Source organism: Patiria miniata, unplaced genomic scaffold, assembly GCF_015706575.1.
Source record: "Patiria miniata isolate m_02_andy unplaced genomic scaffold, ASM1570657v1 HiC_scaffold_13, whole genome shotgun sequence".
NCBI classification, from domain to species: domain Eukaryota; kingdom Metazoa; phylum Echinodermata; class Asteroidea; order Valvatida; family Asterinidae; genus Patiria; species Patiria miniata.
This window is the reverse complement of record NW_024037051.1, coordinates 5,673,953-5,696,013: the sequence shown is the minus strand read 5'-3', so window position 1 is coordinate 5,696,013 and position 22,061 is coordinate 5,673,953. Positions and strand designations below refer to the sequence as shown.

The following is a 22,061-nucleotide window of genomic DNA, read 5'->3' as shown; positions in this document are numbered from 1 at the left end:
GCTACGATAGAAAACAAATTGAATATTGCCCGCTTTAAAGAGCGTCCCCATTACTAAGATCTTATCCACCCCCCCCCCCCTCCCCGCCCCAATTTTTGAATTTGCTACATTCCAACGAACACAAAACCTGCAAAATGCTACTTACTACTCTTCGGGTCTGCTGCTCAGTTTCCTTGCTCCATTAATTCAGTGTTGTCGAACTCGTACTCGTACATGTACTCGTACTCGTACTCGTACACGTACTCGTACTCGTACTCGTACAGTTTTTGGGTACTCGTACTCGTGCTCATGAAAATGTACTCGTACTCGTACTCGCAAGAAAAATATTACCCGTTTCGTATTCGTACCCACTACAAAGTACTCGTAGTCATGATCTTGCAAATGTTCTCCCCCAAGAATGTAAAAAAAAAGGAGCTACACCACGCAGGAAAAGAACCAGTTTTGTACTGTTTTGTTTTGGGAGGTTTTTGCATTTGTTTCATGCCTACATGTAGTTTGATAGCAAAAAAGCCCTTCAAAGCACGTATAACACATTGAAATGTGATCCTACGTGGAAAGTTCTCATACTCACACTCGCACTCATACTCAAGTATTTTGTTTGGTACTCGTGGTCATAGAAATAAAGGCAGTCTACTGGTACTTGTAGGCCTACTCATGACAAAGTACTCGTACAGACTCATACTCGTACTCATGGCAAAGTACTCGCATGTACTGGACTTAACACTGTTGTATATAGACCGACCACAATAATTAGTCACTGCTGTACTACTGAGGTCTCAGGTGATGATAACAACCCATTAGCCTCAGCGAAAGAGCTACTACGGTGGCCCCAAGGCCAAGGCATGTCGGCAGATTTAACAGTGTTCTTGTTTATCTGCGTAATTAATCAGTTGTTCTGTGAAGACAATGATGTTGTATTGTTGCACAAGTCGAATACGCTTTTGAAAATGTATAGTGGAAGGTGATATTTCAAAAATTGAAACGGGGCTCACTACTTTTGTTGGAGACAGTATACCAGGGGCGGATCCAGGAATTTTTGCAGGGGGGGGGTGTTCAACAGCAAATCAATGCTGAAATGTAGACAGGTTATTTTTTTCTTCGGACATTTGGCCTCGATCCGTAAATGAATAGGGGAGGGAGGGGGGGGGGGGCTCGTACCATACTTTCAACGGGGGCGCTGTTCAAATCCGACGATCATGAGCACTATGTACAAATACCCCCGTGCCCCAGCTGGCTCTGTCCGAATGTTGTGCACAGGCGGACATTATAACCAGTATAATTGTCATATTTTTTTTGGTGTCACAGTAGGGGTAGGTTTTTTCACACTATTTTTAATTTATTTCTCTGAATTATTTTTTTGAGTCAGAACTTTTTTTCCGAAACCCACCCCCCCCCGATCAGCGCCTGAGTACCACAAATTGAGTCAATTTTAGGCACCTTTTCTATTTTTATGCTGTGCAAGAGTTGATTTTCAAGGGTGGAAATGATTGCCGCCACTACCGCTGATCCGGCCGCCTTCACTATCTGTAGTCTTCTTTCTTCAAAGCATTGTACATTTGGGCATCAACAGTCAGAGCGCATTGATAAATAACTTCATAAAAATAAGCAAAATATTCTCCTTTGAAAATTATTGGCGAACTGGGCTATTGCAGGTGATTTTTTTCGGGTGGGGGGGGGGGGTTAACACTTTTTGATGACATGAGTTTTGGACTTTTTGTGGACAATTTTTTTTTGGGGGGGAGTTTTTAGATATTGATAAACAATTTAGAGAACCTTTTTTGAATTGTCAGGGGAAAAGAAAATTTTGGTGAAGTGTTTTCAAATTTCAATTGAAAACTTTACATTGGTAAAATACAACAAGTGGTAAGAGAATATTGATATCCAAACCTTGTGTTTCTCAAGCTAAAGTCAAGGTTGAGTAGCATGCTAATCTGCGAAAAATAAAATGGTTGGTCAACAACGATGCCCGGTACACGAAAATATGTGGTTTGGAAATCATTCATACTACAAAACGCAAGTGAAACATCTTTGATTTCCTGACGTATCCACCTCAAGAGCAAAATTCGCTGCCTTCAATGCTGCATGGTTGAACGTGGCTTTTAAGAAGCGGTGCTAGAATTAAAAAAAAAATCTTCGTACATCTATACATTTGGTGAATCCATGAGTGATTGCCACACTTTTCAGAGAATATGAAACATGAACTGACACGAAATATGATGACTGGACCAGAATTTGTTGGGAAGCAATGGGTGTTGGCTAGTGGCGCACCCAGGATTTGTCTATGGCATTGGCATAAATGGCAAGGACTCACGCAGTCTTGCATCACAAGAGGGGTAAATTCGAAAACATCGGTCAGTTGACCCATAACGATTAGCGTAAGGATCCTTCTATGGTCAACCAGAGGAAGCACAAGATTTACTAATAATTTGCTACTGAATCACAACTCGGAATTTATTGTCAGTAGGCCTAACCAGTTTTGGTGCATGGATTTTGTGATTTTACGCATTGAAGGCGGTTTGAAAAAAAAAGACTGTTATATATGCATCTGGAAGCTTTAATATTTGAATGTGTACATTTGCGGATTTTGTGTGTGTTTCAAACATCTAATAAGGCCAAATGTCACTTTTTAATGGTGCCAACTGAAATATTTTTTAACCTTTAAAACCCCTCTTGGCGTCTTGCACAACAATAACATGAAATCTGTTCAGTATGACTTTTGCGACTCGTGATTAACTGACTGGGTGATTAGTAAATAATTTAAAAAAAAAAAACACTAAATACTGACAAAAATGCCAAATAGGCCTATCGAGCTATTACGTTTTTATGGCACGTACGGCATAATTTTGTGTTCTGTGCAAAACAGACAGTGAAATTCGAAGGATGAGTGCTATCCGAACGCTACATTAATGCATTGTTTCCCCAATAGGTACATGTACATTTTGTACATGCGTCTAATATAGTGGAGTTTATGTAAGCAGGCCAAACGGTGTGACCCTGTGATGCTGTGATCAAGCTACCATCAGGCTGGTTTCCCCACGGGAGGTAGCCATACCGCCTGACATACAAACAACGCGAAAATGTCAGCAGGCTCAAGCAAGCTACCCTGCTAGCTACATGGCTTACCGTACATAGCACGCGGTAGATAGCTGAACATGACCTAAAAACAAAACGACGCAGCCTATGAAAACTAATGGTTGTTCGCAGTCCGGCAAAAACCCAGAATTGCCACAGCGATTACTTTCGATTGAAGCATTCGAAGAAAATTACTTCGCTAGACAATGTTAAAGTTATGAAAATTCGCTGGGGCTGTATTTTCCCTTGAGAAACCACTAGACAGTTGGCAGAACAAAACTATTGAAAATCTGTGGTACTGGTAGTATGGTACGTGACGCGACGAAATAGGAGAGACTTGTAGATGGTTATCTGCGTCTTGTGTATATTTTATCTGAGATCTGGAAAGACGACTGTACTACGTGGAATCCAATGAAAGAAACCCAGCCAATTACTGGAGAGTGAGAAACAGGTACGAACCAATCACAGGGGGCGACACCTGAGCCATTTCCAGCCGAGCCATCATGCAGCAAGCTTGGTCACTCGCTTTTGTAGTTTGTGACGTATGCCATCTGGAGTTGTGGTGTTCGTGTTGACCCCTGAGCTTTCATTTTCTCGCAATTCAACACGAGCCGCTCCATCCATCCACCGTGGGCACCACTCAATCGCCGTGTGTGTGCAGGGTTTGCCCGTGGTTAGGGGTGCGCGTAACTGATGGAGACCGACTCGCAAACTGAGACGATAGATTCGGAATTGGAGCCGGCCATGAACACCTTGGAGTCAGATATCACCATCAGCAACGAGGCTGCTAGTGGTATTGAATCCACAGGCATGATCCAGGACTTGTTGAACAAGAGACCAAACATCGGTGTCAATCCCTGCACTGACACCGCCGCCGCCAACAACACCATGACGATCGCGGCAGAAGTCGGCGACAAGAGAGGGGTCAATGCCTTGTCCTTCTCGCAGCAGCAAATCATCTGTGTCTGCGAGGCGCTACTCCAGGAGGGGAACATGGAGAGGCTGGCCCGATTCCTGTGGACTCTGCCATCCGATGAGTCCCTCCAGACGAACGAGACGGTCCTGCGAGCCCGGGCCGCCGTGTGCCACCACCGGGGAAACCACAAGGAGATGTACACCATCCTACAGTCGTACAGCTTCAGTAGCGCCTTCCATCCGGAGTTACAAGACCTGTGGTACCGAGGCCATTACGGCGAGGCCGAGAAGTCCAGGGGACGTGGGCTGGGTGCCGTGGACAAGTACCGCATTCGCCGGAAGTACCCTCTCCCCAGAACCATCTGGGATGGCGAGGAAACAATCTACTGTTTCAAAGAGAAATCTCGGAACATGCTGAAGGAATTGTACCAGGTCAACAAGTACCCAACACCAGAGGAGAAGCGGAATCTGGCCAAGACGACAGGGTTAACACTGACCCAGGTCAGCAACTGGTTCAAGAATAGACGGCAGAGGGACAGGGCCCCAGCCGGTCTGTCCAAGGGGTAGGTCTTGCTCAGTTGCTGTTTTTCAAGGCTTTTTTCTTCATCATTTTTCATTTGTATTACCATAATTTATACAGGGGCATGGTTTACCCAGTCGGCATTAGTATAGTAGACTGACATGACTGAGGGCAGTATGAACAGGGTTAGCATAAAAAGGGGATGGGGGATGTTTGCACCACCATGGCGATACATAATCGTAAACTTTTGACATTATACTTAATAGTTTTATGAGCCCAACTTGATGTTTTCACAATTCAAGACAAAATATCCCGGGAACTGATTTTGTCTCTTTGTGTTTGTTTTTACTCTGACATGTCTGATTTTTGTGATTGAGGCTTGTGATTTTTCATGATTTGCCTCATGGGCCTAGGTTGGACAAAAGCTGTCTCAGTGAAAGTTGACATTTCGCCTACATGTAATTATAAGACAACTGCGTGAACAAATCAGAAATCGTTTGTTAAATAACGATTAAAAATTGTAAAGCTGAAGGGTACGAGTCGACTATACCCTCAATGCAATTCGTGTGGAACCATGACTCAAAATATAATTGCTCAAATGAGGGAAACCAAATTAATTTTAGATCTTTTATTACTGGTTAGTTCTTAGATATTGAATCTAAGCTAAACCTTGCGCATAAATATCGGACATGGGGACATTATTGGCTTTCTTTTCGGCGATAATTTGGCCACCCACTAAAATGCTTTTAACAATTTTGTCTACTTACCATCGTGGCTCGTGACGGTCTGCTCTCCCAAAAGTCCCAAGATGATTGCGATGCGACTATACCGCTTCACGCTAATGAATCTCACATGGCACGGTGTCAGTGGTCTGTTTATAATGCAATTAGACCGCAACAATACAATATCGGGCACTGTTTATTATGTATGCAACTGTAACACCTCTGGTCCACTGATACCATACCACAAAGAAGTCCTCAGATGATCAAGTTTTCTTTGAAAATATTATTTGAGTAGGGACTTTTTCCTCAAAAGAGTCACCTTTTGATCAAGGATGAAAAAATGGTATTGGTTTTGGTCCATTGCTTAGTGTGTTTCCTAAAAACGTTATGTCCAACGGGAATTCGGGTTACTTTTGAGTATTCCAGAACACTAAATTGTTTCTCTACTATTACCACAAGTGTATCTATTATCCTTTTTTTTTTAAAGATACAATTTCGACGAGATTTCTTTTCCCTATTCTGCGTTTGTTGTCCAAAATGGTTTTGCTACCTTTCGGGATCATCTTGAATACATTTGCAGCGATGATCCAATACCAAAAAATGGCCATATCGATTTCTGATCAATGCCTTTGTTAACTTGTCCCTGATTTTTTTCCTCAGGCAGGCATTTCCAAAGGAGCCCCTCACATTAAAATTACACTGGAAATAAAATAAACAAAGAAATTATAATTGCAAAAGTAGACAAGAAATTACACACACAGTTAACACAAAACATACAATATCAGTAAAAAAAAAAACTAACACGTGAGCAGCGAGAGCAATAAAAAAAACCACTTATTGCACTTACATACATACAAATCTGTTTAGTGAAAAAAAGAAGATTCTTGTTGCTGAACATCACGGGGGTCGTGGAGTCCCCCAATAAGACCTAGTATAAAAATCACATGTTGGGATAAAATTCTGCTTAGATTAAAAACAATGACAGTATTAATAGCTAAAAATATTACAGTAGTCCCCCTGATTACACCTGAAAAAAAATTAACGTGCTTAGATAAAAAATGTGAGGTTGTATAAAAAGAAATGCCATTTCATTCCTGCTAAAAATTACAAAAAAAGTCCCACCCAATACTTTGGTGGGACTTTGACAATGTACATCCAAAAGGTAGATAGCAACTTCGTATAAACGAAAATTTTAGCCTAGGAACCCAATTGTACGGATATTTCAGTGAAATGGGGAAAAAAGAGCTCAACTTTACGCGGCTGATAAGTTTTGAATCATACTTTTTCGGGGGGGAGGGTTACAGGACGCAATGCTGTTTACAATTGATTGGTTGTTTGAGGGATAATTGACTGGGGAGTAGGGGATGAGGAATGCGGAGCAACTCGGTACAAGTTTCTATGATTTGTCTATGGCTCAACCAAGCTGTCTTCATTCGGCACTTAGTTTAAATGGTTTAATCAGGTTAATTAGAACATCTTTAGCAAATCGATCAAATTTTTCTTTATATTAAAAGATTGAAGCAACTGCATACAGAAGTCAACACTGTGCTTTTAAGTTGGGTTTACTTGATTGTATAATTCGAAGATAAATGATCTAAAATGTGTTTTCTTTTTTTCACGATTATGCTAAAATAATGCACGTTTTAAATCGTGCAAAATCTATAACAAAATCATGACTACTTGAAGCTGAAATCATCTGTGATTCACGGACGATTTCAGCTGCTAGTAGTCATGGTTTTGTTATAGATTTTGCACGATTGAAAACATTGTGCTTATTTTAGCATAATAAAATTAGATTATTCCAAGAAAGGTAGGGCATAAACATTGTTAAACGTTATCACAAGAAATGTACATATTGACGCTGCCATTTGGCGTATGGCTCTAAATATAGGCTACATTTTGTCCCATCAGTTCTAATGAGAAACACATTGGAAAAGTACAAGTTGGCAGTCATGACTGTGTATCGATTTGTTCATAATTGTTCGTCAATTTGTTAATTTATCGTTAGAAATAGCCTTGAATCGGTCACGTTCGACCAAGGTTCTTAGAACAGAATTGCTCATAGAATGTTGCACATGTGACATTTCACTTTTGTGCATTTCACTTTTGAAGTTAAAGGTTGTGTATTTACTGCTTCAAATCACGATGCCTTTTGTCTGTAAAGCGATAGCTCATGTAGACCTTTTGTGCGCACAACACCTGCATTATTACGTGGAAGGTAGTCGTGTCTGCACTCTGCATACTATGTGCGGGGGCGTCGTCGGTTTGATTTGACGTTGTTTTAGAATCTCATTCCAGAGGTCAAAACTGCTGACCTTTTTGACCTTTGACTCGATCCCGGAGGTTCGTGGCCTATACCTCATAGCATCGTACATGTACATGTGTACATGTACATGTACATGTACTGTACGTGGCCCAGTCACAGCAGCTAGCAGAGCTGAGGATGTCAGTCAGAGAGAGAATCGAGTCGAAGGAAATCGAGAATTGGTGCCATCATGGTGCCACTGACCTCAGCGATGAACACCGGTATTTGTGCGGCTTCCTTTTATGTCTTCTTGTTGGAAAAAAAACTCCGGTGTAAAGTTATGGCGATGGTTCTCTATCTGTGTTTTGAGAACTTGTGCGTTTTTAAATTGTATATTGCAGTGTTTGAGGAACTAAAAACTCAGGAGAAAAACAGGTGTTATATTTCGTCAAATGGTGCCACATCGTTTTGTAAATAATATCAAATATCAAATATTTAATCATATTTATTTGATATTTGCTTACCAGTATGTAATATGCCCTGTTGGTGCTCACAGGAGGCTAATTTTTTTTAAGAACCGATCCACAGTTCCACCGTTCCACTATTATTTGCTCTACCTAAAACCATGAAGCTACCTATGGTCAGACAACTATGCCAATGCCTGTATAGTCTTTCGGTGATCTTAAGAATGGTCACAAGCACAATTTAATGGTGGTTACGTTGATTAGCTTTATTTATTTTTTTAACAGTAGTTTTCTGTCTCTTCACCGAGTTATTTCTAATTTCACACATGGTCATTCTGTTTATTCAAGTGAGATAGATTGGTTTAGGCCTACTTCATTTCCCAATAAACAATCCTGAGTTTCACTTCAATGCATAACTGGGCGTATCCTTGTTTCGAACTGTTTTATATTACCAAAGGCGTGAGCTGCTTAGTGAGCCCAAAAAAAATCGGCATAGCATATCACGCGGGCACCAACCATGCACCAACTCATAAAACACGGAATGGGGCACCGATGACAATTTGCCACAGCTATGCAACGGGGTTATGGTTCAAGGTTTTCTTCGGGGTTTTTTTTAAGAGTAAAATAAGATTCATATAAATTGTGTATTGCGGTCTGGAGGAGAGGTATAGACTACAGTACAAGAAAGATGATAGGTAACATTGCTATGCTAATCATTATTGACCCTCCCGCAGCCATTATGAAGTTAAAGGGGCTATGCTGGATGTTTGTTGCCCCAATCCTAACATTGTCAAAACTTTGCACGACTGGTTTGAGCATTTCTTTCCTTCTGTCATTTCGTGAATAATGCACCACTTTAGTCTCGGCATTTACAGCTTGAGACAATGGTCCCTCGACTGCATGCTGAGGAGGTGAAATATGCGTGTCTGGTTATCGTACCGCCATCGTTGTACTTGAGAAGCTATCATTCTAATGACGTACAGGGACGAATATTTTAAGAAAAGATGATAAAACAGCTGCAAGGCTGTAAAGACCCCCCCCCCAAAAAAAAAAAGAGAAAAAAAAGAGGGGACCAAAAAATCGAGAGAAGCAAAGAAATCTTGTAAGTTATTATATATTTTTTTATTTGGTTGGTTCACAATCTCCCCTCTGCTAAAAAAAAAAGGTGGAATCGTCGTAAAAACTGTGAACAATTTGTAAAGGAGTTAAAAGTACAAGTTCCTGTTTTAGAAAAATACCCAGAGAAGTATGTACATGTATCAGTAATCTACTTTTCTTTTACAAATTATACGTGATGGCACTAACGGGCTTTAATACCTGGCTGCTGTTAAAATCAGTATGGTCTGTTCATGCATAGAGCATGGAGAAATTCATGTACAGAAAAAACATCAATTTTTCTAGCAAGGGGCGATTCAGAATACTCATTGTTAAAAAAAATTCGATCTTTTTTCGAAATTGCTTGCACCCATTTTGATGTTAAAATGCTCAATGACTATCAACCCCAAGTCCCCAACACAAATACGCCCTACCCGTTCATGATCGGGTAAATCAGCTTGTATCCTATACACTGAAGAACAAAGTAATGCTTCAAATGAATCAGATACTTAAAGTCAATGCTCTCTCAGCTCATGAGTTTTCAATGGCTTTTCCAGGCTTCCAGCATGCAACTTTGTAGTTGAAACAGACACTATATTTAAATACTAAAAAAAAAGTTTATTTCCGCTTCGTTATTCTTAGCTTTTGCCGTGTATAAAAGACAGACATGACAGACGATTTTTTTTCGAAAGGCCGCTGCTTTTTTTCCTTCTTCTTGTATTATGATTTTCTATTAGCCTATACTTTTATTGAAAACTGTATTTCCTTTGACCCACCCACCCATAATTTCGCAAAAAAGATCGAAAGTTTTTAACATTGACTATTTTGAATGGCCTAAGGCTAGCCGGTTTTGAAGCACAACCTGATGGAATATGGTAAAGTTGATGGAACATTATGTTTTCATGTCTAAAACTGAAATAGAATTGCACATAAACCAGACACGAATACCTAGCAAAGCTAGCCCCATGGCGTACAAAATTCTATCCAGTTGATTCGGTATGGCTTAAAAGTTCGTAGGATAAACAGTTTCCAGAGCAGAGTAATTCACAAGTGACGGTCAGTCAGTGACAGAGGTAGCCAGTCTTATTCAAAAGTGTCAGTCAGTCAGTCAGTCAGTCAGAGAGTTAGTCATTGATTGAAATAGGCAGTCATGTGCAAAGAGAATACTAGCCTGACCCCTCTGGGACCAGGGGGAAAAATGGAGTTGCTGGGAAGAAATTGCTGAGGAGGATTCTACGCTTAAAAAGTTGACTGATACCTGTTCTCGAAGACCCATCCTTCTTTACCCTGATATTCGTGGACAAAAGTTTCCCAAAGTTTGCATGTTGCTATGGAAAAACAGGGAAAACCTTTATCAAAGGCCCATTCAATTATCACTCAAGTTATCACATAATTACACCCGCTAGGTAATCCACAATAAATGGCAAGAAAACCCCGAATGTATTTGAAAGTATGAAAGACACGGATTTTGTCAGGACTCGTGAAAAAAATCCCCACGGAATTTTACCAGGAAAATCGGCTAGCGCGTCGATATGTGAAATCCCCCTTCTACTTTGGAAATTATAGAGAGAATAGTGTTATGACTCCGATGCAGGAAGTTGAGCGACTTGAAGGATAATAAATAATGGTGGGTCTGGAAATCGAAACGTAAATAATTCAACAAGTAATGCTAAATGTTTTGGCGTTTGAAACCTGAAATGTCAGCAGTGTACTCATATCTGACCAGGAGATCAAGTTATTGATGCGTAGATATACTGACAGGTTAATGCTGTGAGGTGTTAGCCAACATGACTGTGTTTTGGCAGAGAGCGTTTCAAATTTTTAATTGTCGTTATTTAATTGGAGGGATTTTTGTTTCAAAAATTTGTATTTTCATGTCAATGTTCTTTCACATATTGGGAAGCGTGTTGATTTTTATAAAGTATTTGTCCGAAATGGTTATTGAGATTTATTTTGGCGTCTAAACTGTATGTTTTTGACTGTTGAATTAAACCTAGAAAATGGTAACCTACCAAATTGTGATCAAAAAGCTTACTTGGATTAAAGATCGTGTAACACCCCATGAAATTATTCCGTCTGACTTGCTGTCGTTTAGATGAAATCAATAAATGTAAGTAATTTAAAAAGATCAGTCAATTGCCTGATTTTTGGAATAAAGAGTGCTACATTGTGAGTCAAAAAGAAAGTGACCTGGATTAATGAAATGTTTTTTTCTTAAAAGCAATCAAATTTGATACACCAATGAAGCATGTCTTAAAAGAACATATTCTTCCACTCACCTGAAACACAAAAGAATTACTGACATTTATCCACGCTACCAGAAGTTGGGTGCATACCTATGTTCCCCAATACCGATGTTCCCCGAAATCCTTAGGGTTAAAGTTAGAGTAAGGATTTGGGGGAACATCGGTATATTGGCCCTTGGGGAACATAGGTATTGGGGAACATAGGTATGCACCCGTTTTAAGAAACTATTTTTTATAGCTGTCCATGGAATGCCATTGAAAGCTATTGAGATGAGTGAGAATTACAGATTACACACAGGCATTCAAATACAAATGAGATTTTAATGATGTGAGTAAAACGACTGAAACATTATTTTTACTGTTAGATTTGTTTTTTTAATATGGGAAACAGGTCAACTTTTTTTCTGAAATATTGATTGCGATTTTGAATGTTTTCCTTTGCAAGTTCTCGTTCATTCCTGGAGGTGGGAAAACGTCCATGTTTCATTGTATTTAATGGGTATTCGTCAGTTCGTAGAACGGTAAATGATAAGTTGTGGACAGCTGAATTTTGTGATCGTTTTATTAAAATAGACATAACTTGGGAGTAGAGTATGCAAATTACGTGAAATTTTCACAGTAACTAGGCAATAACATGTACTTTATCCCTATGTAATTTTTATAAAATGGGGCGCGCCACATATTTAGATAAAAAATCGAAATCGGTCACTTTCTTTATGACTCAACCTGTATTAACGACATCGTGTTTCGTGATCAAAAGTTTGTGTGTACTGTAATATCCACTGAGCTGAAATTTCAACAGGTTAGCTTTTGAACGTTCTTCTTTGGATTTTGAGTGATGTTATTATTGGAAACGAAGAAATTGTATGAAAAGCAAAAGATCCTAATTGTCTTTAAAGGAGAAACTATCACGACATCAAGAAATATTAGAAAATTCACGGTAACAGGCAGGGACTGAAGACCCGATTAACATGTCGGCCTGGGTGGAAATCGAATCCGGGTCACAGAGGTGGATGGCATGGAAAGTACCGCTCCGTCAACCTGACTTTGATTCTTTATCATATTTGTGGTTAGCCCAACAATAAACTGAAATCACATATAAACTTGTTCATTTTGTCAATTTGAAACTTGTTTTTTTTCTTCTGATAATGTCACTTTATAGTGATATCAGCTGTGCAGTATAAGGTGGGGTAGTCGGCCGATTAACTGGTCTGACATTGCAGCACAAACGGCAGAAGCCGGACTCGTTAAGGCCATGCCACACAGTCAATTCAATTTACAGATAATTTGTTTCAGGTAATCCCAAAGAAGAAAATGATAAGCATATTTTATTTCTCTGTTATGTCCTAAAGTATATACAAAAAAGAATAGTGGACTGTGTATCTTCCTAGGGGTTCAGTTACCTTGTAGCGCATGTCGTTGCCTCCAAGTCTTAAGACTTGGCCCTATGTAATGTTTAACCGCCACCATCAATTGGCTACAACCATGCAATATACATCGTTGTGGCCGGATTATGGATGTGTTAGGCCTTAAATCCCTTGACATAAACCAGGAGAGGGAGTACCACCGGTGCAAAACTGATTGCTGATACATATCATCTCCCAGATAATGCAATAAAAATTGGCTTTGTCCTCGGCTCCTCTGTTCCTGAAGGTTACTTTTAGGCCCCTGACTTTTTGGACTTTGGCTGGAGGCCTGTGGTCTGCCTCATGAACATTGGATCTAATCAGGCTCAAGTTAAGAGTTTGGTTTGAGCACTTAAAAGCTTTTAAGAAAAAACAATGATAGTAGAGCCAGAGCTTAAGCTTTATGAAGACTGTCCTTCGAACCCCTTCAGTTGTAGGTATCATACGTCAATGTACCACAGCAGCATGCAACAACTTTGTCCTGAGTAATTTTCACGGAACAAAAGTATAATGATGACTTTGCCGAAAGAAAATTCATCTGGATGGTTTGGAATGCAATACGATCTGTTTTGGTTTTCATATCAATTCCTCCGAGAGACAGGAGAGGACTCTGCAAATTTTCCTTCATTGGGTTTTGTTTAAAAAAGTACTTGAACACACAAATTTTTCATATCAGGTAAACCAACGTTCCTGTTCATAAATTGTGGACTGTTCCACTTTTTTTGTACGATACCTTTAGAACTGAAAATGTTGTACATGTACATGTACACTGTTGTCTTTTCCAACATATCACACTTATACATATACTTTTAAACGTACATTGTACTGAGTGGACAGTGCAAATTCTGTATACTTGTACAATGGCATGCATGACTAATACCTTTGCTGTGCTGAACGTACCGTTCCATACGTGTAAAATTACACAGTGTATGGAGGCCCTCGGCGGACATGCTTTTACGTGAAATAACTTCTAGTCAATGATAATGGGCTACGTTTTGATGCAGCGCGGCCCCCATATTCTGTATCACCTGATGTTCTGATTCATTTTTTCTCTTCTTTTTTTGTGTGAAAAGGGAAGAAGAACCCAACAACAACAACGTGCCCTCTGGAGTGGACAATGCAAAGAACAATAAATACCCCGTGCAAGCCCGGTTCTACGTGAACGAGGGGAACTACAACAACAACAACAGCGCCACCACGAGTCCATCTCGCGTGACGGCCAAAATCGTGACCCCTCCCGTCATGATGGTGACGACTCCAGTGAGTCCCGTCGGTTGCGAGGTGCCAGGGATCAAGACAGAGCCCGGGGTGCCCCCTACGACAACGAGCGCGTCCAACGATTTGACCCCTATGACAGATTTCCCCGCGCTGGGCTTCAAGTTCCTGCATGATTTGGCAGTCATACAGCAAGTGGTCCCGGTGGGTTTGGGTTCGGGACCCGGGGAGGCGGGGACTTCGGCAAGCAACCCCCTGGGCACGATGCTTGTGAACTCGTCAACCCTCCTCGGTCCTGCTGCTTGTGGCAGGGGGCAACCTGCATACCAAGTACCATCCCTGAGTATGGCGCAGCCCCTCCCCTTCACCCTCTCGCCCGCCGCTGCGGCCCAGCTGATCGAGTCTGTGGCGACTGGCTACAGCAACGCAAGCTCAACAACCCCGTGCACATACGTCAGCAGCGGCAGGTCACCTGCCAACGGTCCAGGTGTCAGTCGGCCTACTGCCGCCGTCGACGGCGTCAGTGCAGATATGGAAATTGACGAGAATGCGACAGCCAAACCTCAAAGAGTCGTCAAGCCATCCATGCCATCGAAAATCACCACAACGGCATCAGGATAGCCTGAAGCTACATGTATAATGCTTACAACGACATCCCATCTGATCTTTTGACGAAGAAACGGACTTCATCAACGTAAATACTACAGCCCATACTAAAATAAGATCACGTAAATACCACAGCCAGGGTATAAAAACTACTTAAAGGTTTCACTATAAGGATTGGACAATGACTTACCGTCTCACAAAAAGCAACTTTAAACTTCGTCAGTAGGCGTTGCCCTTATTTCCCGACAAAGGCAATAGTGTTTTGTTAACCGTCTTTGAAAATAAATGTATTAAGGAGACAGTGTCATATTACAGACATACTCAAGTTACGCAACTAACTGTTAAATTCTTTGCCTGAACATTATTTGAGATTTGTGACTTAAATTTGGTTTTTGACTCCTTCCTTTGACCGCCCTTTAAGCCATCCTTCACTATCCACCAGTACATTCCTCCCATGCATGTAGCATGCAGCCACAAAAGAGTGACTATTTTTTATAAAAGATCATAAAAAGAAATTGTATTTTATACACAAAATTGTTGCTTCATATACCAAAGGGAAATTGATTATGCCTGTAATGACGAGTGATGCCTTTACGTTGATTTTTGTTTTCATAATTTAGCTTGTTAAAACTGTACGTCATATACGTGTGCTCATTATCAACAGAGACCTGTAGAAATGCGGTAGATAATGTAGAAATTTAGAAGCCAAATATATCATCCATATTGTTTCCAGTAAATTGTCAACTGTGTGCATCATATCACTTATTGTTTTACCATGAGCGGAGCTTATACACAAATACAGATTTCTCGGCAGAAACACAGTTTTCACGACTCATGAAGCAATAACGCATTTCGTTGTAATGTTCTTTCCCGTGTGTATACTTGCGCGGTCAGATCAGTTGGAACGTTTGCACATTTTACACCACCGATGAAAAAATTGGGATTTTTTTCATATAGGCCTTATTAATTAAAACAGTAATTTTGTAACAAGGACATTCATATTGTCTTGTAAATGTCTGTCCTAAAGTACATGTAGTTATAACAGTTTGGGTTTTGACTGCAGGACACGTCCATGAGAGGAATTTCAAATTGGCACTGAAACCGAGGGCCTCAGTGTTGTCTTTGATGAGAGGATTGAAACAAGCACAGAAAGGTTCTTAATTATACAATGGCTTAACACTAAGGGCCTCAGTATCAATGCTACCGGTGGTCAATTTACATGTACACGTAGCATCATGTGCAGTGTTTGATTGACCGCAGCATTTGCAGTGTTTGATCAAAAAGTGATACAAAACTCCTGTAAAAATTCAAAGGCACTTTTGAAAAAAGGAAAATGTAATATGATTGTAGCCACTCAACCACCCTCTTTTGAAGGAAGGGGTATTGTCCTGTACACAAAATTATCTTAATCGTGTTTCAGTGTTTCTTTATCAATAAATTGCTTTTTGTTTTTGGTCACCGGCCAAAAAAAAAAAGATTACAATAATACACCAACCTAAAAGAAATGTCGGTCGAAGCCATTCACCTCAAGAGAGCTTGGTATAAACGTAAACACGTCATGCAACATTTCCAGTTATTAGCTACTGACGTTGGCAGTTGCCGCGGGGAAGAGGGAACGCACAACGGCGTAGTGAGAGGCTCGTTGCGGCCAGTAATCAGCGGGGTAGTATACAGGGCCTATACACAAGCCAGCGATGAGCATGGTTTCCTTCAAGCCGGATCCGCTCTGATACATCCTGATGGCTGGTGGGTTCCACCCATCACGCTGATTATCCGCGGACTCCTCATCTTCGCCGCTCTGAGACGGTGCCTTAGGCCGGGATTAGAGCCGCACAGCAGGTAGCCATTTTGGCGGCGAGCCTCGGCGTGCTTTTGTTTTTCAGGTGCGCGCATTCGGCAGTCGGTAGCATAGATATAGAATAAGGTCGGTAGTGTTCTTTTTTGAACGCCTGAACCGTTCGGTCATTCCCACCTTATGCTGAATATTAGAAACAGCGTTTTGGGTTGTTTTTTTTCATGCCAAAATCAGAGCACATGCGACTTTCACAACTGATATTAAAGGGAAATGAATGTCTTCGTTTCTATATACACTGATGAAAGCGTTGAAGTCTGTTGCCCGTCCCTTTCCCGCCCTTTCCATCTATTGCAAACACAATGCGATAATAATAATAATAATAACAATTTGTACATTTATATTGGGCAAATTCCATAAGAATTATAATAATTAATTATAATAATTAATAATAATACCGGAGTCTTATATAGCGCACTTATTTACTCCAGGCGCTGGAAATTATGTCTGGAAATTAGGTAAATGAAGTTTATGAGAAATATGAGACCCATTATGTAGCACCTTATAAGGGTTTACAAGGTGCTGCGGTGCATATTGCAGCCACTGCCACAAAGACGGGGGCAAACTCCTTCTCTTAGCGATAAGTGTTACTGGGTTCTTTAACGTGCATTACACAACACACGGGACCTACGGCTTTACGTCCCATCCGAAGGACGAAGCAATAATGGTAAAGTGTCTTGCTGAAGAGCACAAGCACCATGTTCCCACGGTCAGGATTCGAACCCATGTACCACGGCACACGAGTCGAACACCGTAACCATTGGACCACAGCACCCTGTTCATCAAAAATGAGACCCTGCAGCAGCTCGAGATCCGAGCAATATGGTCTCTACCTCCACAGGTACCCATTTATACTCCTGGGCGGAGAGAGGCAATCGTAGTAAAGTGCCTTGCCCAAGCGCACAAGCATTATGTTCCTTGTACCACGGCACACGAGTCGAACGCCGTAACCATTGTACCACAGCACCCCACATAGGCCTGTTCAAAGATCACATACTGAAAAGTATGTTTGGACGAAGAAAATCGCTTGTAAGATTAAGAAAAAGGATCAGCAGTCAATACATCTACCAGCATGCAATATAACATTAAATTAAATTTAGCTTGGAGTCACTATTTAGTCTAAGCGGGGATGATGTGGCTGGAAGTAAAACTATTGAACACAATCGGATATTTACCTCAGAATTTGGACGGGTTCTCTTTTCCGTCAGGTTACACCGATAAAAGTTAAAGTGATGTTCCTGTGGTGAATTTTTTTTTTCATAAACGAGAGAGAGGCGCTCATAACAATCTAGCCCTCATCTTGGCACACTGATCTGTCCAATGCAACGATATAAGTAACATTTGCCTCAAAGTATTGCCATCACTTGGGCACTGCCATTGTTGTTTGGTTAACAAAATGAAATGATATTTTGCTTGATGACTCGCGTTAAACAAAATAATTATACCGGCATATCCGTTGCTAAATAAATTATGTTACGGAGTGATACTACCATCATTTCTGCAGTAAAACTCATGCATTGCCATTTATCACGCACGAAATAAGATCAGTACAAATAATAACTGTGAAAATACACTTTTTTATTGAATGAAAAATCCTCTTTAAGAAAACCATTGACCAAAAAAGCCATCGTGCTTATCGGTACACTGCTCACCACCAAACTAGGCTGGTTCTCGTCCGCGATCAGTCAGAGGCTGATTATGGCGGGACCGGAAACCAATCGTATCTATGACACCCCCTCCCCCCCCCCCCCCAAAGATCCATGGGCATGCATCGTACAAGGGTTGTACAACAGCCTACAATCACAGGCAAGATGTTCCGGTTTAACTTGGCCACTCACTTGATTGACTTTCAACATGTCATCAACTGCCTTAGGACGATTTTTTGAGGGGGGGGGGGGCAGTTTGAAGAAGACCTGGTAAATAAACTGCCATAAAGACCTCAGCGATATACGCCCACTTCCGAAATTCAGGAAAAATACAACTCTCCAAGGTGTTAATAGAAACACAACAAATTAAAGCTTATTTCACTTTCTGTTCCATTTTTGTTTGGGTAATCCAATAACTTTGGGAGACTTTTCGATCCAAAGATGATCAAAAAGTAGTCCTGAAGCCCATAGCCATTTTTGAAAAATAAAACATGCCTACGCGCGCTCCATTGCAAAATAGAGCAATTTTGGGCCCAATTTCATCGAAGTTTCACAAAAATACGAGCTCGCAGTCGGCTTCCACCCTTAATTTTTACAAATCTATGGCCCACAAAATGCTCTATAGCAGAACAAGGGCATTCAAATCGTGGTTTTGCGTGGCGTATAGGCAAGTTACTGGCCTAGAACCTTAAGCTTTCAACAGACTAACACTAATCGACAATCAAGGAAAACATTTTTCCTAGGCGATATTGCGTTAAACTTCCCATTTTCACATGTTACTCGTGACAAAATGTAAGGTTGGCACATGCAGAGCTGGAGTAACTCCAATACAAAAAATCGTTTGTTCCTCTCAGTTCAACCCAAAGAATAGCACGGAATATATATCAGAAATTATGGACGATTTCGGCTTAAATCTGTTCGCACTATTTCCCAGATTTAATAATCCGATCACATTATTGCACAACCAAGTCTAAGTCACCAATCGTCATTCTTTTTTCTAATATAAACTAAAATATCTATCAAGAAACAAAGTAGGTAGTCAAGGTGTTTGTTGGAGAAAAAAATGCTGAAAGCAGCGCAGCAGTCAACTGTTGCTTTGACCGTACTGCACGTATGGAATTAGGGTAGTGACCTGATTATAACGCCGATCTGTCTTTTTTTCAAGAGGCGTCTCACCAGGTATGGTTCCCGGAATCAATTGTCAGGAAATGTTCCAGAGAAACATCCGTCACACGGGAGGGAACGGTCCACTGGTCTCCGGATAGCGTGCCTCAGAATTCTGAAAATATTGGTCAAAACAAACCAACCCACCAAACCACAAGACAAAAACAATCGTTAACCAGCAGACTATACAACCTGCCCACGCACGCAAAAGAAATGAACCAATCATGACTGTATGTAAACATTTAACTTGCAAAGCCAGCCCTTCCACCCATCCGCAGTGCTTCAAAATATTAATGCAGTGCCCACCAACCACTATTGGCTCAATGATGGGGAAGGGGTGGCGCTATAATGACCTCAACAAAATGAAGAAAAAAGGGGGGATCAACCTATATCAACACAACCATCTATACCTACCAACAAGTAGACCAACAATCCGACCAATTGACCAACCAACCATCGCCAGCAAACCTCCCAAGGACCCAAGCTAGCAAATAAGCCAAAAGTTGGCAGAGGCAACAAGCACACACCAAATCAGAAAGTAAGCAACTAATCACCTACTCAGCCATCAACCAAACAGCGTTAACCAACTATACAAGCGCAGCAACCAAGGTTCCATTGAGAGACGAACCTACCGACCAACCAACCAACCAACAAGCAATTAAGCAACCAATCAACTAATCTATAAAAACAACTTGCCCACCAACCCACCGACCCGAGAAACAATGAACCGACCACTCAGCAAGCAAACAATCAACTAACCAATTCACCAACCCCACTAGTTCATGGGCTAGGGGAGGGGGGAGCAGAACCCTCCACCCCCTGTATTTTCCTAATCCTTGGCATGTCCCCAGTAGGGAAACAGATGTTTATACTGAAAATTGGAATAGCTCTTTCGAAAAACTATTTTTGGTTGCCATGGAAACCAAGTATAGATGGCGTTAGGGTCAAACTAAATGCGTTTTTATTTTGAAAATTATCGAAAAAGTATTATCTTTAGTCATTGTATAAATTTCACTGTTCATCTTGAAAGCCACCATATCTTAAAATAGCACCTAATTGATTATTATCCAAGTACTGATGAACTAATTTGAGAGTCAGGTCTTGGCAAATTGAAATGTAAAATGTAGATGATCAGTGAGGTACCAGTGTTGTGAATGAAGTCTTGTAGAAGGTTGTCAAGGGTATAGGAGATCCATTAGCTGACTAAGGTGGGGGAACTAAGCTGTCCTTAGGTATAGACGACCCGTTGGACTGTCTTCAGAGGATGGAGGGATGGAGGAACCAATGTCTTTGGGGTACCTTGCAGTGGTTGCATATTTCGATGATCTCTTTCTGATGCTGCATGGAACCAGTACCAGTTGATCCGCTGGACTTCAGTGTGAGAGTACTCGACTATGAAGTACGTGCGCCTTTCATGTGGTATTTTGGTTGGGAGGTCCAACAGCATACAAGGTTTGGTAGCACTGTGTCAGAAATCTCACAGAGGCGGCACTCCCTTACTGACTGGTTCTGTTCGGCACGTCCCAACTCCTTTCCCTGCTCAATTTTGTCCGTTCATCACGGACAACGGTCTGCTTCCTGCAATAGATCTCTTGATTTTGCTCAGCTTTACCTGGATGAAGCAGGTATAGCTCATCAAGGGCGGATCCAGAACACAATTTTTTTTTGGGGGGGGGGGGGCCAACAAAAATTTTGGTCCCCCAAAAACGTGGGTCAACAAAATTACGGCGTGGGGTTCGGGGCCCAATTCTAGATGCTCTGTGGTGCGATCTGAGGCAATTTCTGACCACTTTAACCAATGTTTTTTTGAGGAAAAGATGGTGGTGTACTCATTGCCTGCCTTTATTGCGATGTCACATAAAAAAAAAAAAAAAATTGGTTTCGTTTGGGGGGGGGGGGGGGGCTCATGGCCCCCTTTGGTCCCCCCCCCCCGGATCCGCCCTTGTAGCTCATACTGATCAGTATCTCCAGGTGACTGTTGGTCTCCTGCATCCGATTGGGGAGGTTGGAGGCCACTACGACCCTCTCATGGTCTTGTGCAACAGAAGTAGGAGTAAGGGGATGTCACTACCTGTCTCGTAGATGTAGGCTACACTTTGTTACAATGGCACATGATGCTGTAGACTCTTGGTCTGAACTTTTGATCTTGCTGGTTCTTGTAAGATTGCAGCAGGTTGTGGACGGTACTGTGTAAAAACTTGATGCAAGGTTTGTGGGTGTTTAATATAGGCCCAAGTCATTCTGAAGTTGGTCAAATTTCAACTCTCATAGTGTAACAGTAGTTTTGATAATCCAAAAGAAAATGCTGTTTTCAGATTTGGTGGCTTTCAAGATGAACAGTTAAAACTGTAATGAAGTTTTTTTTCCAGATAATTTTCAAAATAAATATGTATATATGTATTTCGTTTAACTATAGCGCCCTCTTTAGTTGGTTACCATGGCATTTCAAAAGACCTACACGAAGATTACTCGTGCCAAGTTTGAGTAAGATCGGTCAAGGTGTGATCAGCTTATGGAGTTTTTTTCTTCTTTAACCTTGTGCCAAGAAAATGCATCTAAGCTCAATCAGAAGGGGGTCCTATAAGTGGGCTCCTGAGAGAGTGCTTCCCCAAGTCTTCTGTTAACATTTTATTTTTTTCCTTTTTAGGGTCCTTGCCAAGAATTAACCAAATGAAATACCGGTGGCGAAGGGTTCTAGGGGAGGGGGGGGGGGTTGTGTTCACTGGGACCATCATATCGACGGTCAGCCAGCCAACCCACACTAATCGACTATAACCAACCACCCAGCGAGCAAACATGTAGGCCTACATCATCAAGCAGCATAAAAGCAACTCCCAACCATGACCCACCAAACACACCAACCCATTCACCCACTGTTACATCATGGAGCAGA

General features: G+C 41.2%; 1 protein-coding gene across 1 annotated transcript; it reads left to right on the top strand.

Moving 5' to 3' along the window:
* The first annotated feature begins 3,128 nt into the window (after positions 1-3,128).
* On the top strand, positions 3,129-15,499 carry LOC119720970. The gene is made up of 2 exons (XM_038190838.1): positions 3,129-4,550; positions 13,759-15,499. The coding sequence occupies exons 1-2, from the start codon at positions 3,766-3,768 to the stop codon at positions 14,519-14,521; spliced, it is 1,548 nt and encodes a 515-aa protein (XP_038046766.1). The 5' UTR covers positions 3,129-3,765; the 3' UTR covers positions 14,522-15,499.
* Positions 15,500-22,061: the final 6,562 nt, after the last annotated feature.

Bases quoted from the DNA above. Each gene is read 5' to 3' on its own strand.
- LOC119720970 (XM_038190838.1), top strand. From the start codon at position 3,766: ATGGAGACCGACTCGCAAACTGAGACGATAGATTCGGAATTGGAGCCG. The intron at 4,551-13,758 runs GTAGGTCTTGCT...TTGTGTGAAAAG, and splicing joins CCAGCCGGTCTGTCCAAGGG to GGAAGAAGAACCCAACAACA.